The sequence below is a fragment of the Pteropus alecto genome, unplaced genomic scaffold (genome assembly GCF_000325575.1).
Source record: "Pteropus alecto unplaced genomic scaffold, ASM32557v1 scaffold78, whole genome shotgun sequence".
NCBI lineage: Eukaryota > Metazoa > Chordata > Mammalia > Chiroptera > Pteropodidae > Pteropus > Pteropus alecto.
In genome coordinates, this window is record NW_006443124.1 from 14,466,311 (window position 1) to 14,480,224 (window position 13,914).

At 53.1% G+C, this 13,914-nt stretch overlaps 3 protein-coding genes across 6 annotated transcripts; 1 reads left to right on the forward strand and 2 right to left on the reverse strand.

Annotated features, from left to right (window-relative positions):
- Positions 1 to 1,022: 1,022 nt before the first annotated feature.
- RAB24 (RAB24, member RAS oncogene family) lies at positions 1,023 to 6,058 on the reverse strand. 2 transcript variants are annotated; one of them, XM_025040623.1, is made up of 8 exons: positions 5,591 to 6,058; positions 5,437 to 5,505; positions 5,152 to 5,230; positions 4,978 to 5,045; positions 4,794 to 4,893; positions 4,521 to 4,571; positions 4,319 to 4,381; positions 1,023 to 1,205 (listed from the first exon to the last, which is right to left on the reverse strand). In XM_025040623.1, the coding sequence occupies exons 1-8, from the start codon at positions 5,705 to 5,707 to the stop codon at positions 1,135 to 1,137; spliced, it is 618 nt and encodes a 205-aa protein (XP_024896391.1). In that variant the 5' UTR covers positions 5,708 to 6,058; the 3' UTR covers positions 1,023 to 1,134. The 2 variants fall into 2 exon arrangements, with proteins under 2 accessions (XP_024896391.1, XP_006923259.1); XM_006923197.3 differs by lacking the exon at positions 1,023 to 1,205 and adding an exon at positions 3,837 to 4,204 and having other exon boundaries at positions 5,591 to 6,052.
- Positions 6,059 to 6,115: 57 nt separating this feature from the next.
- PRELID1 (PRELI domain containing 1) lies at positions 6,116 to 9,350 on the forward strand. Its single transcript, XM_006923198.3, has 5 exons — positions 6,116 to 6,409; positions 6,962 to 7,187; positions 8,266 to 8,379; positions 8,490 to 8,568; positions 8,800 to 9,350. The coding sequence occupies exons 1-5, from the start codon at positions 6,318 to 6,320 to the stop codon at positions 8,946 to 8,948; spliced, it is 660 nt and encodes a 219-aa protein (XP_006923260.1). The 5' UTR covers positions 6,116 to 6,317; the 3' UTR covers positions 8,949 to 9,350.
- Positions 9,351 to 9,603: 253 nt separating this feature from the next.
- MXD3 (MAX dimerization protein 3) lies at positions 9,604 to 13,908 on the reverse strand. 3 transcript variants are annotated; one of them, XR_003043459.1, is made up of 7 exons: positions 13,761 to 13,908; positions 13,380 to 13,485; positions 12,666 to 12,695; positions 12,425 to 12,539; positions 11,489 to 11,580; positions 10,205 to 10,388; positions 9,604 to 10,133 (listed from the first exon to the last, which is right to left on the reverse strand). XR_003043459.1 is itself a non-coding variant. In XM_006923200.3 (6 exons), exons 1-6 carry the CDS (start codon positions 13,828 to 13,830, stop codon positions 10,018 to 10,020), a joined length of 621 nt encoding a protein of 206 aa, XP_006923262.1. In that variant the 5' UTR covers positions 13,831 to 13,908; the 3' UTR covers positions 9,604 to 10,017. The 3 variants fall into 3 exon arrangements, 2 of the variants coding, with proteins under 2 accessions (XP_006923262.1, XP_015453619.1); XM_006923200.3 differs by lacking the exon at positions 11,489 to 11,580; XM_015598133.2 differs by lacking the exons at positions 11,489 to 11,580; positions 12,666 to 12,695.
- Between the last annotated feature and the right edge of the window lie 6 nt (positions 13,909 to 13,914).

A 13,914-nucleotide genomic window follows, 5' to 3' on the forward strand; every position in this document is an offset into this window, starting at 1 on the left:
TCCTGTGCCCTCCTCTCCTGTCATCTGTAGTCGTGATCAGAAAAAGATATCCACACTGCACTGTCAGAATCTCCGTTCACTGTGTTGTGTGTTAAATTATCGTAGCTCTTTGTTTCATGAAATAAACTGTGAATTTTTTTTTTGTGGGGGGCGGGGTTGTGCAGGCTGTGTAAAAATTTGTAAGTGGAGAAGTTTGATCCTGAAGTAGCTTCTCTGAAGTAGGCTTGCTAGGGGATTGACAGCCGCTCTAGATATGTCTCATAGGACAGGAAGGAGTGAGGGAAAGGTGGGCCATGATTTGCCACTTTGTGGTTTTGGTTCTTTCCATTCTCTACCATTCACTGGAAATTTCCTTCCAGACCTGCCTGGGGAAACAACTGAGCTGTGCTTGGTTTAGAGGGAGGAGGCAGTTCTTGAAGTGGATGGACTACCAGGCTTTCATGAGGGCCACTGAAAGACTCTCAAGTTGAATGGAAACTAGAAATTCAACCATCAGGCCCACTGCTTGTAGCATCTGATACTAGATTGTTAACATCAGGAAAGCAGTCATTGTACAGTCAAGACTGTTGTGAAGTGAGACTCTTGCCTGGTAGTGGGGAGAGGGTTACTTTGTCAGCCCTTGGGGACTCTCCTGGAGCCTGTACTGAGACCTTTTCTTCAGAGCATGTGAAGTGGCAGTTACAAGGCAATCTTCTCTCTCAGAAACTCCTTGTCTTTGTATGGGGTGGGGTTTAGCTTGGACCTCCCCAGGAAGCCTCTCTGAGGGGGGCCATCACTTTGTAGATAGCTAGAAAACCAGTAACCTTTCCTAGCCCTGTTAAGTTGGAAAAAAAATATATGGAAACTTAAAATTTGAATTCAAAGCCTCATTTGCTGCTTCTACTGGAGCAAACCAAACCAATTCTAATAGCAAAATAGTTGTCACTGCTACAAAAGCATCCAAGTTTTTAAATGTCTACTTCCCCCTGAAGTTACTGTTTGAGGTGATTTAAATCACCTCTTCTGAACAACTACCAAATCTATATCTTTGGCATTGATGAAAATAATTATTGTATTCTTCACATCCTCTACCCCACACCACGGTCAGGGCATGAAATGCATCAGCGATCCTTTCCCAGACTTGGCAGCATCTCCTCACTGGAGCTGGACTCCCTGGTCGCTTCGTGAGAACACAATGGCAGGAAGTCTGGTCCTGGCAGTTCCCCCTGTGGAGAGGCATCAGGAGAGCACTAAACGTGGACGGATTTTGCCCTCAGCTCCTCGGGTACTCCTAAGGCTTTTTGGGAGAATATTGACATCTTGAAGTTTGTCAACCAGGAGGTCAGAATGGCCCAGTATCCTAACCTGAGATCATGGCAGGAAAGGAGCTGCCTGCCACAAGCCCCTTTCTACTGAATAATGTCTGGGCCGTTCCATGTGAGAGACATTCCATGTCATTTAGAGCTAGGTGGCCGCTGCATGAAACTTGCACTGGCTATGGCCAGTTAGTACTCAGCAGAGCTTCCTAGGTCCAGTGCAGCAGGGCCAAAGGTCGCTGTAGAATAAATTGAAATAAGAGTAGATAATTGTTTTGTACACACACACAAAATGTAATGATGGTGCTACTTTCCTGGTATAAATAAGCACTGCCAAGGGTTGAGGGACTGGCAAATTGAGAAACCCAGATTCCTGTTTGGGAGAAAGAGACTATGTAGAAGAATTTCTTTGAGGCTCTGTTAGAGTAGGAGAAGGCAGAGCCTCGATGAAGCCTGCGGGTGGCCCTGCAGTGGTCTGGCCTGATCCAGAGGTGGAAGAGATGAGGGTGGCCATTGAGTTTCTCAGGGCTGGTGTCACCTTGTCTATAGCCTCCGTCCACACTGCCTGGAACTGGTTGGTAGAGAGCTCCAGGTGCTGGGTCTCCCTCAGTTACCTTCTGCCTCTCTCTACCTCTTCCTCTCTCATGAGAGCACTCTCTTGCTTATGAAGATTAAGAGTAATATTTCTTAAGGAAGTGGAAAGTTTATTTTAATTAGAAATCCACAGCCTAGGGAGAAATGTTTCCTGCAAACAAGTAAAAACAGCATGTTATATCTTTCTGGTCCCTTCTCTCAAGCTGCTTTCCTATGACTTCCCGAACATCAGGCTATGGAGGGTCTTTAGGTGTCACTCCCTGGAGTCAAGCAAAGTTTTGCAGACAAGAGGCCAGCCCAGGGCTAGGAGCAGAGATGAATGGTTCTGGTGCTTTAGACTTGCAGAGTAGGGACAGGGAATGGGCGGTCTCTGGGTCTGTCGTGGGTGCTGCCTGTGTGTGCATGTAGGTGAGTGTGTAGAAGATGGGTGAGTGCAGCGCACAGGAGCTCATGGAAGAGCAGCTTTCTATGTTGTGGCAAGAAGCAGGCTGACAATAGAGATCTGTCTTTATATTTTTAAGAAAGGGATATGGGGTATCAACTGAGGTCCATCATTTTTTTTTTTTTTGCCCCTCTTAATCCCCATAGATTGTCAGCTGTAAGTGAAACTCCTAGTGGAAAAGAGGGGAGCCCTGTGCTAGGAGTCCCCATAAACATGTACTGTAATTCTTTGTATATAGAAAAAAATTACTGTAAAGTAAAGTTTAACTTTACTCTTATGGCCCTTGCCCTGTGTTGTGTTTTGTTATCCGTGGGGAGCTATAGACCAACAGGAGGGAGGATGGTTTGGGATGAGAGCAGAAGCCAGCCCCCGAGCCAGTTCCCAGGTGGGGACAGTGGAACTGGGCCCTTTCTCCAAGCACCCCATAGGAGCGGAGGTTTCCTCCCAGTAGTCAGCTCTTCGGGAGTGATTGGTGTTAGTTTCAGTCCTACACAGGAAGCCTTCATCACCCATGAAGGAAGGGTATTTTGAGGAATTGGTTTTAAAGAAGGAAGCGGAACCAAAGCACTTCCGGAGTGCAAGTCTGACCATCTTGACCAAGTTTTTAGTTCTTCAGAGGCAAGTGCTAGGCACGACAGAGGACCTAGCTCTGGCCTAAGGCAGGAACGCAGAGGTAATGGGGCCAAGCCTCCATAGTGGAAAGGGCTGCCATATGCTTCCTTTTGGTTTGAACGGAAGGTATCAGCCCTATCTACAGTTAACACCTGATCATCCTTAAGAACTATTTGGATCCCCAAGGCCCAAAAATACATTTTGGGGGAAACTTGGGAGTCTGCCTCCCCTTCTGACCTTAGTCCCAAACTTCTTGCCCCTTCAGCAAAATGCCTTCCTGCCTTCCCAAAAAGTATAGGAAGATAAGCATTTCTGGAGTTATTTTTCACTCAGGATCTTCACAGTCCTGAAGTGGGTAGCAGTTACCTCACTTTACAGGTAAACTCAAGTTAAGTCTCTAAGTTAGTAGCTGATCTGGATCCCATTCTGGATCCAAAAGACCTGTGTTGCAGAACCTCTGATTTTCCTGCCATTAAAGCACATTGTAGGATGTTGATGGGAAGCTCAAGACCTGAGCCACAGGCATGACTCATGGGTGTAGATGTGACAGATGCAGTAGAACCAGCCAGTCTGAGGTAGAAGTGCTCGATCCTTTGATCTCTGGACACTATTTAAATGCCTGCCTTGCTCTTCTCAGCACCATTGAGAAGGAATTGTAAGCTTTGCAATGCCCTAACCCCAGCCTCTCACCCTATCTTTGTCCCCACTGAAGTACAGGAAAGGGCCTTCTTGTTTCTCCATTGTCTCATCTGCAACCCTGCAGTGAACTTGGTTTTCAATGGAAAATTAAGAGATGGGAGGAGCCTTAATACAGTAAGTGAGGCCAGCCAGGTGGCCTGAGACAGAACTAGGTGTCTTGACACCCAATCTACACAGCAGGGAAAGGGGCAGAGTGTGATTCACAGTGCATTGATTTTATTTACAAATCAGAAGCCACTTAAGTAAGTAATCTGCAGACACAAGTGCTGTCCAGGGCAGAAGCCTGGGGTCCAAATCAGCCCTCCTAATGCTCATCAGCCCAATGCTGCGTCCGTTCCACGGGCCAGCACAGGCATGTGCCCCCTCTGCTGCCATAGGGACCTGGGATAGTGCACATATTTGACCACCCAAGCCCAGACAAGAGCTAGGTCCAGTCCCTCGGTTGGGAGACGGGGGAGAAATTCCTTTAATTCCCCTGGGGCCAGATGATTGGTGACTCAGTGATGACAACAGCTGTAGAAGTAGGGGTTTGCCTTCTGGCCCAGGTCCACGCCCTTGTCCTCTGTCAAAGAGAGGCAGTAGCTCAGCACCATTTTGTTGGGGTATCAGGTGAGGTGAAGGGGGCCAGATGCTGAGGCCTGGAGGAAGTCTCCAGAGAGGCTAGGGAAGCACACACCTGTCATCACTTGGAAAGCAGCCACACTGACGTAATCCTCTGCCACTTTCTGGAAGAGCTCGTCTGGCAGGAAAAAGGATGATCAGTGAGGGCTCAATGCCAACAGCCCTGGAATTACCCAGTGACCTAGCCCTCTAGGCTTTTATCTGCCGCCTCTGGTGCCCCTGTTTCTTCCTGCTGTGAGGCCCAGGATAGCACTCACCCACACTCTGGCCTGTCTTGCTGGATGTTTCAAAGAGCTGAGCTTTGATATCTGCAAAGAAAAGTGACTAAAAGTCCCGTACCTGAGAATCAGGTGGACACAGACATAGGGGAAGCCTAGCAGTTCAGGGACTCTTCTGGACCCCACAGGTTCAGGGGGGCCAGAAAGCCTTCCCAGGGTATCTTGCCATGGCTGCCAATGCAGTCTTTTTACAGCGACCCACCCAAGCAGCCACTTCCCTCCCCCATCCCCAGGGAGCTGAGGAGCAGCTACTGTCTGCATAGTCCTGGACATCGTGGAAGTCCACACGTCGACGCCGCCTGTCCTCCTCCAGCAGGTCACTCTTGGTGCCACACAGGTAGATCTGACAACCCTGAAGCAGAAGACAAGGTCAGGGTCACCCCCACGGACCACCAGAGCCCCAACCCTGGTCCTCTTGTGAGGTCTGGCCACCTACCTCCTCTAGGTTTTGCAGTTCCTTCACCCAGAACTTTGCCCGCTCAAAGCTGCTGCTGTCTGTGAGGTCTTGGTATGAGACACAAAAACACAAACATGGGTCAAGGGTTGTTCTCTAAGGCCAGCCTGAACCCACCCCTTCTTGTCTGAGAAACAGACCAGAACCCCCCCTTACCATAGCAGACGATGGCAGCCTTGGCACCCCGATAGTAGATTCGGCTCATGGCCTCGTAGCGCTCAGAGCCTGCTGTGTCCTGAAGGGCAGGAGGAGGCTCAGACCTGGCCTGAGTTACTGAGCTACTCCCCAAGACTGCAAACTAACACCACGTCCTCCAGACCCCCATTTTAAAATGGGTTCTAGAGAAATGGCCTCTGTATGGCCACAAGTCAGCCAGGATAGACAAAACCTAAGCCTCCTCAGGAATGGGTTTGCCCAGGACTTCTTTCCCAGAGGACTTACCCAAATACCCAAAGTGACCGTCCGGTCTCCGACGGACATCACCTTAGCTACGAAGGCGGCCCCGATGGTCTGCAACCAGGGGGGTAAGCGATCAGGGCCATGGGTGAGGGCTAGCCCCCTCCCACCTGTGCCCGGCCCCGCGGGGCGCACTCACGTTCTGATAGGGCCCCACCAGGAAGCGGTTATGCACATATCGCTCCACCAGGCTCGTCTTGCCTACGTACTCTTTGCCCAGCATCACCACCTTGACGTCCACGCGCTGCCCGCTCATGCTCCCGGGGCCGCCTCAACCGCGTTAGGGGCCTGAGCCCGCGCGCGAGGTAAACTCGGATCTCCGCTCGGGCAGGCAGTGCCCAAGGCTGTCCCTATGACTCAAGACACCGCGTCGGGATCGAGCTCTGGCAGAGCCCCACCTGCCCCCGCTCTTCGGCCCCGGGCGCTGATCTTTACAAGAGCCCAGGGCCTGGGGCAGCCTGAGAGCGCGCGGAGCAGCGCCCTCAACGGCGCCACACGCCGCTTCCCAGTTCTCTCGCCTCCTGGATCAGGCGCCGCTCAGGCTCGGATTCGCCACCGAGCCTGGGGTCCTCTCCAACAAGGCTCGGCCTGCAGCGCTGCGAATCCCGCGGAGGAGGGGGTAGAGGGGGCGGGGCCTCTGGTCACGTGGGCGGGCGCCGGAAGTGGTAGGTACTGCGAGGCTGCGCCGGAAGTAGTGGGAGGCCCGACAACTCCTCATGGCGGCGGCTGCTGGTAGGGCGCGGTGTGGTGGTGACTGAGCAGCGAGCCTGGCGGGCGTGCGCCGAGCCCCGGCCTGGCCTCCGCGTGCCCCCCAGGCTCTGCACCCCTGATGCTGCGCGGGTGCTGAGCCCGCCCCGGCCGGGACGATGGTGAAGTATTTCCTGGGCCAGAGCGTGCTCCGGAGTTCCTGGGACCAAGTGTTCGCTGCCTTCTGGCAGCGGTATCCGAATCCCTACAGGTACGTAGCCCGAGAAAGAGCATCCCTCCCCCCTCGCTGTTTGGAGAGCGAACTGTGGGGCGAGGAAACACGAGTCCCAGGTAGGGGATCGCCGGAACTATGGTTGTCCTTAGGCAAGAGGACCCTGTCGGGGAAGCAGCCAGGCCTGCAAGGTACTAGAATGAGGCTGGGCCCCGGGCGGTGGTTTACTGGAGGTCTTAGTCTAAGGTTCTCTCATCTCGGGGTCGTGAGACCGGAAGAGGCGGCAGCACAGGAATTGGGAGGGATCCTGGGGTTATAATTCTGGGCGCTCTCCAGCGATGCAGTAAATCATGAAGTCCGGCCGTACTGGAATACCCAGGAATCCAGGTCAGCGGCGGAGCAGGAGTTGGAATTTGCCCTGGGATAGGTTTACAGGACTCTACTTCACGTCTGAGCCACAACACACACAGATCACTGCAAGTTTGGGGGAAGGCCTCAACATTCTGGGCAAGGAGGCTCCAAATGAGAACTCCAACAGACAGTCTTTCAGGGACTGGCTCTCAAGGGTCACCTTCACTCTGACACCTGCAGCAAACATGTCTTGACGGAAGACATAGTGCACCGGGAGGTGACCCCTGACCAGAAGCTCCTGTCCCGGAGACTCCTGACCAAGACCAACAGGATGCCCCGCTGGGCTGAGCGACTATTTCCTGCCAATGTTGCTCACTCAGTGTACATCCTGGAGGATTCTATTGTGGACCCACAGAACCAGACCATGACCACCTTCACCTGGAACATCAACCATGCCCGGCTGATGGTGAGACCCTTTGGTTCCCCCCATTCCAAAAAAGAGGCTAACAACCCTCCACAAGTCTAGACATAAAGGTAGAAAACAAAATCCAGGTACATGTAGCTAGGGAGCCAGTGATGCAGGGGAAGGGAGGCAGTGGTTTTCAGATATCCATCAAAGCCATAAGGGTGCCTTGGATGTGCCTTAGACAGGAGAGAATCTGGGCCTCTTACCCTGCATGGACTAGAGGAGTTACCCTCTTCTGTGTCTTATATAATGGATTTTTGCCTGAGATTTGAGGGGAAAAGGGGTTCCATATACCTTTGATCTCTTGCCTTTAAAACTTGAACACTCATGGTTTAAGGAGCGTTCTACAGTATCTCCTCAAAATATGAAGCTTTCTAAGAACTTTCATTCTTAGCTAATATTCACAATAACCCTGGGAAGAGGAGGATATTACTCTCTTGTACAAAGAGGAAAGGGAGATTCAAAGAGGGGAAGTGTCCTCCAAGGTCACAGAGTAAGCAAGCAACTTAATTCATTGCCTCAGAGTTACCTGAAGGCCTGACAGCAGTCTACCTTGAGGACACTACCTCTGTTCTCTAAATTACCAAGATAGTGATCCTACTGCAAGAAATGTCTTTCAGTCCAGCTGCCAGACAGGTCTTTGAAGTGTTTCTCTTAGAAGTGCTGATCTACTTTCTCCTCTCTGGAAATCTAACATTTGGCCAGATTTCCATTTTTATTTGGACTGCCAGGATGCTCAAGCACTGCAACAGAGGGAAGACAGGCTACCAACACTGCACATGTCTAGACATAAAGGTAGAAAACAAAATCCTGGGCCAAGGTGGAGCTGGAAGGCTCTTTGCTGATCTCAAGAATCCATGTGGCTTCTAGTTTAAGGGGTCAAAGGAGAGGTGTTAGAAAGCAAAATGACCTTTGTTCTTGCTCTTCCTGTAACTGCAGCTTGGGATGCAGTAAGGGAAAGGAATGGATTTTCATTTTATTGGTTTCCTTCGTGAAAAGAGGAAGGGGATCAAATTTATGTGAAGTTGGCAAAATGAAAGACTGTCACACGATTGTGGTTGACCTGACTCCCGCACAGGTGGTGGAGGAACGATGTGTTTACTGTGTGAACTCTGATAACAGCGGCTGGACCGAAATCCGCCGGGAAGCCTGGGTCTCCTCTAGTTTATTTGGCGTCTCCAGAGCTGTCCAGGTGAGCGTCATGGGGGTATTGGGGCTCTGGGGCCCAGAGCATTTTACATAGAGACTGAGCTGGGAGTCAGTGGGCAGCTCAGAATCCTTCCTTTTCTCATTTTTTGCCAGGAATTTGGTCTCGCCCGGTTCAAAAGCAATGTGACCAAGACAATGAAGGGTTTTGAATACATCTTGGCCAAACTGCAAGGTGAGAGCTCTGGGCACTGCTGGGGAAAACCTCCTAGAGGCTGGGGTCAAGTCCTAGCTGTCCTGACTGGTGTGGAGCCTGGGGCTGTCACTGCTCTATTCTAAGCCTGGGACTCCATCTGTACCCTGCCTTTCCAATGGGGCCTGACCCTCAGAAAGTGAATATTTGGGGGAGTGATTAGGTGGGTCTTCTTGGCACCATATGAAGCCAGTCTCCTGCTCTTTGTTGCAGGTGAGGCCCCTTCCAAAACCCTTGTTGAGACAGCCAAGGAAGCCAAGGAGAAGGCAAAAGAGACAGCACTGGCAGCTACGGAGAAGGCCAAGGACCTTGCCAGCAAAGCAGCCACTAAGAAGCAGCAACAGCAGCAGCAGTTTGTGTAGCCAGCCCAGGCCCTGGTGCAGCAACACATCAGGCCACCTGGCTCCAATCTTTCTGCCCTCCCTCTTGTACTTTATTATTAAAAGTCAACTTCCAGCCCAATCTACTGTCTGGGTGGTGGGTGGGATGGTGTCTTATTTGGCATCTATATGCACCAGACATGTTACCCAAGTCTGGGCCAGGCCTGCTTCTTCCCCCATGGGGCAGCTGAGAACAGAGGTATAGAAAGCTGCTGGGACTTGGTTATTGTCACAGACAGCATGCAGGCACAGTGGTCATGAACGCTAGACTGTAAGCTCCACGAGGGCAGGGCCCTTGGTTTTGTTCTCTGATATGTCCCAAGTACCTGGAACGATATCTAGCACATAACAGGCACTCAATAAATATTTGTTGAATTCACTCAGCCCCAGTCCTGGAGTCAGAAAGCTTTGGTACGAATCTTGACTCCACTGTTTTCCTGGCTTTGGACCTTAGGCAAATCATATTGCTCAGCCTCAGTCCCACCTGCAAGTGAGGACAGAGGCCTCTGGGCTATGAGGATTGAAGGGCCACTGTTGGGAACAGTCAGCAGCCTTATTGGTGGCTACTGATCTCATTTCCTCTTTCCCAGTTTGCGGCTGGAAGTTCCCCCATTTTCGTGAGGCAAGACCATGGACAGGAAGTTAAGAAAGAGCCTTTTAATGAAAATACTGTACAGTATGGGGCAAAGGCCAGGGGGCCTTGTCCAGGAAGGAACATGAGGGCCCAAGAGGCTTCCTGTCCCCATGGGGACAGCGGAGCCAAGTGCTACAAAAAACTGCCTGGAAAAGCAGCTCAGGCCAAAACTGCCTGTCTGCCTGCCTTGCCTGCCTTGCCTGCCTGTGGGGCTCAGGGAGGCCAGGCTCTGCTCCCAGGAGAGATGTGGCAGCACCACAGGGCAGGGGACTGCCTGTGCCCACGCAAACGTCCTTTTAGTCCATTCCAACTGGAGGTGACTCCAAGCAGCCCCTGAGGCTTGGGGTAGGGCTCCTACCTGGCAGAGTGGGGTGGAGGGCAGGCTGCGGGCAGAGGTGTGCTTTGGGGTGTCGAGGGTCATAGCCAGGCGCCACCGTGTGAGTAACTGTGCTCCCGACCCGCACGGAAGCCTGGCAGCAGTTCGGCCTCTGCACCCCCAAACACCAGGCTCTCCACGTCCACCTCCAGTTCCTCTGCACAGGGACAGTCCAGTCAGCAGACCTGGCCCACCACTCGCCCCAGCCCTCCGCATCAGGACACTCACCTTGGTCTGAGTCAGAGCGCTCGGAGGAGAGGCCCGAGGAGTCCAGGCTGTCTGCCCTTACCCGCTCCCGCTCGCCTGCCCCTAGGGGCGCCCGGAGCTGTTCCAGCTGCTGCCGCAGGCTCTGCTGCCGGCTGCGCAGCTTCTCCTTGAGCCGCCGGGCCCGCTGCTCTTGCTCCTCCAGCTTCTGTAGATCCCAAGAGAGCAAAGGGCTGGATTCAGCTGCCTGGGGGCCCAAGCCTCATCCCAGTACCACTCAGCAGTGAACCATGGACACTTGGTGACTGCCTGCTGCAGACGGGGGCTCACCAAATTGGGGCCCCACAAGATTGCTCCTACATCCCCAGTTCCTCCTGTCCCAGGTAATTGGCCTGTGAGTTCTCTCTAGCTGGATGGGAAGAGGAAGCAGCACAATCTCAAAGACCTTTGGGCCAAGTCAGATGATATGAAGGAGTGGTGTGTGCTCGGGGTTGGGGGACAGTGTGTGGCACATCGGCAAGTGTGTACTCCAGCTGAAAGAGGTGGCCACCTCTAGGTTCCAGCCCATTACTGCCACATGGAAATAGGCCCAGTGCTGCCAGATCTCCCAGTTTCTTTAATGAAGCTAGAAAGTCAGATTTTCCATGTCAAATGTCCTTTTAAGTGCTGCCAACTAATTTAAACGTTTAGAAAACTACAGACTAAACAAAAGCGTACCAGCTTGTAACTCCTGGTCGACCCTCCCAGAATCTCGATAGCTTTAGCACTACTCTGCTCCCCACACCCCACCAGAGGTCTTCCAGTCCCCACTCAGTACCAGGGACTGGAAGCTGAGGGTTCTCCCATTAGAGCCCTCAGTGAGCAGGAGCCTGTGTTCAGTCAACAAGAAGGGGAGCAAGTATGGGGCTAAGGGGCATTGGGACTGGATGTAGGATGAGTAATTGCTGCCTGGGTGGACATGGGTGAGAAGTGCCCCGGCAGAGGGGGACCGGTAAGAGCACAAAGAGTTCAGCTTTTTGGTGGGGAGTGAGGAAGAGATGATAGCAAAAAATCAGGCCAGTGGCAAGGCCTGAGTTATAAAGGGCCTGGAGTTGACAGGAGGTGAGGACTGAGACTGTCCTGTCAGGAGCCATGGACTGTTTTTGGCAGGAGATGGGCCTGGGCAGATCTATGTGATAAAAAGAACATCCTACGGCAAGGCAAAGGACAGCCTAGTGGAAGCAAAACAGGAAGCAGAGAGTCCAGGAGAGGTGATGGGGCTTCAAAGAAGGAGTGATACGCAGGTCCTACCCACCAGCCAGTCAGTACCTGAGGGGCATACCATCCCTCCAAGAACCAGGCCAGGCAAGCTCCATGTGAGAAACAGGCCTGCTATCCGGCGAGGGTGTTATCCAGCCACCCTGAGGGGAACATAGGTACTTATGGGACAGTGCAGTTTTCACACTGTGATTTATTTGCCACATGGCACATCTATCTGTCTCTGTCACAACCACCTGGGCCTGGATTCTGAATCTGCCTCTCATGAGCCCAGCTGTGCCTCCACTTCTTCCTCTGTCAAAAGGGCCAAAACAAACAAACAAAAAAAACCAAAAAACAAAAAACCACTAAAGAAAAAGGGCCCAGGAGGGCAGGAAAGGTCTCCATTATTTCCAAGTTGGATTATAATTCCCATTCTCTGGCTGCCTGGGATTTTGAGTCAGCGTACTCTGCTCATGTCCACCAGGGGGCAGCAGCAGGGCCCTGGACAAGGAGATGACTACTGCCTTCTCAGTCCTTTCCCCTTCCTGGCCTCTGGAGCTGCCTCCCAAAGTAGCTTCAGGACAGGACTTGAAGGATGGGGAAGAGAAAGAGCAAGGACCAGCCCTCTGCAGCCTAAGGGGCCCTTCCACATGACCCATCACGGAAACTCCCAACGGCCACACCACCCATACAAAAGAAAGAAAGTCCAGAGAGGCTAAGTGCCTGGCCTCACAGTTGGGATGGAAATAATAATAGCTATAATAACAACAGTGAACGTTTATTGGGCAAACGTTGAAGCGTAAGCCTCAGAACCATCCTCTGAGTTAGTTTTTGCTTTTCTTCCCATTTAAGAAAGTTGGAAACTAAAAGCATAGAAAACTGTTCCCCCTCACACTGTGAAGCTCTAACCAAGGCCTCTCTCCCCGGTTCTACCCAACAGCTCCCTACTACACCTGTTCACCTGTCCTGGCAAGCCAACTCTAGGGTGCAGGGGTAGCCTCTTACTTGGATGTGCATCCTGGCCCGGCGCAGGAGACTCAGTGTAGTGTATCGGGCACAGTCAGCTCCCAGGGGCATCTGCTGCTTCAGCTGCTCCAGGCACCGCTTCAGCTGGGCCCTCCTGCAGGGAAAGGGGTCTGGAGGGCAGTGCCAGCTGTCTTGCTGGCCAGAGGGCCGGCAGGGAAGGCAAGGCCACAGGGAGGTGGTTCCTGGGATCTGCTGCTGTCAAGGCAGGGCTGGGACTCACCTGCGCTTCTCCAGCTCATTGTGCACAGACCTGTCAATGCCAGGTAAGACAGGATGAGGGGATGTCAGCTGCTGCCCACACCCTCAGTCCCAGGCTCCCAGGGGCTCAAAACCCACTACTGACGTCTGCCTCAAACTAGCTCCAGGTGGGACCCTGTGCTGGCCTTGGGTACCTGAATTGCCAGGTGGAGGCAGAGACACACAGGAGGCCAAATGCTGAGAGGCCTGCTAAGGTGGCTGTGGGGTCCAAACGAAGGCCCCTACAATCAGTCAAGAAGGGCTTCCTGGGCAAGGGTGACAGCTGAGCTGAGCCAGAAACACAAGTTACCCAAAGCGGGTAGTGAAAGGAGAGGCACTCACATTGGAGGGAATGGCAAGTGCAAAGGGTTGAGACGAGGAGAGAAAAGGAGCAAGCCTGAGGTAGAAAAGGAGTGGTTTGATAGGTGGAGTGTAGGAGTGAGAGTGGGAACGGGACTGAGAACTGCCTTGTTCACAGTTCCTGGCACATTGGGGGTGCTCAAGAAATAGCCCTTGAATGAATAAAAGGGTGTGTGTTTGGAGGGTGGGGAGATGGCAGGAGGGGCCTGAATGTCTCCAGAGTAGGGAACCTGGCCCAGAAGACGCAAGCAACAAGGGGAAACTGGCCTAAGAAGGAGCCCGAAAAGGGACTGCGCCCATCCCCCTCCCCCTCCCCGTTCTCCCCGGCCCTCCTCACCGTCCACTGTCCGGCGTGCCAGAAGCTTGTGGGGATCGCTTCCTTCTCCTGTGGACGGAGCCCGGACTGCGGTGCGGGCACAGAGACGCGTAGCCATGCTCAGCCTCTGCCAGAAAGAGCCCCCGCCCGCGTCAGGCTGGGGCTGGTCGCAGCGGGCGCCCCTGGCACGGCACAGTCAGGGAGGAGCTTTTGGCGCCAGGGCCATTTCCCCAACCCCTCCCAGCCCGACCGCCCGCGGACCCCTCTCGAGTTGAAGGTGGGGGTTCCCCAGGGCTATTGCCCCAAGGCCATGCATGCATCCTTCAAGTTGAGAGCCAAGTCCAGCCCGGGCCCGTGTCAGCGAGATTGCCGCCTGGAATCCGGCCAAGGGTTGTGCCTCACCTCTCTCCCGGCGTTCCAGGAACTCGGCTGCCTGCAGCAGGACCTGGATGTTGCTGGCCACGGGTTCCATATCGACGACAGCTGGTGGCGGGTGGGCCTGGGGGTGCGGGCCGGAGGAGCCGCTACACCACTTTTGTTACAATGTAACTGAAAC

What these genes read in the sequence shown, in the direction of transcription:
- MXD3 (XM_006923200.3), bottom strand. Translation starts at nt 13,830, where the DNA reads ATGGAACCCGTGGCCAGCAACATCCAGGTCCTGCTGCAGGCAGCCGAG. An exon ending in CCTGGAACGCCGGGAGAGAG is followed by an intron (nt 13,486 to 13,760) that starts GTGAGGCACAAC and finishes TCTTTCTGGCAG; the next exon opens with AGGCTGAGCATGGCTACGCG. An exon ending in GCGCTCTGACTCAGACCAAG is followed by an intron (nt 10,134 to 10,204) that starts GTGAGTGTCCTG and finishes GTCCCTGTGCAG; the next exon opens with AGGAACTGGAGGTGGACGTG.
- PRELID1 (XM_006923198.3), top strand. Translation starts at nt 6,318, where the DNA reads ATGGTGAAGTATTTCCTGGGCCAGAGCGTGCTCCGGAGTTCCTGGGAC. An exon ending in GCGTCTCCAGAGCTGTCCAG is followed by an intron (nt 8,380 to 8,489) that starts GTGAGCGTCATG and finishes ATTTTTTGCCAG; the next exon opens with GAATTTGGTCTCGCCCGGTT. An exon ending in CATCTTGGCCAAACTGCAAG is followed by an intron (nt 8,569 to 8,799) that starts GTGAGAGCTCTG and finishes TCTTTGTTGCAG; the next exon opens with GTGAGGCCCCTTCCAAAACC.
- RAB24 (XM_025040623.1), bottom strand. Translation starts at nt 5,707, where the DNA reads ATGAGCGGGCAGCGCGTGGACGTCAAGGTGGTGATGCTGGGCAAAGAG. An exon ending in TGTCCAGGACTATGCAGACA is followed by an intron (nt 4,572 to 4,793) that starts GTAGCTGCTCCT and finishes TTTTCTTTGCAG; the next exon opens with ATATCAAAGCTCAGCTCTTT. An exon ending in CAAGACAGGCCAGAGTGTGG is followed by an intron (nt 4,382 to 4,520) that starts GTGAGTGCTATC and finishes TTTTCCTGCCAG; the next exon opens with ACGAGCTCTTCCAGAAAGTG.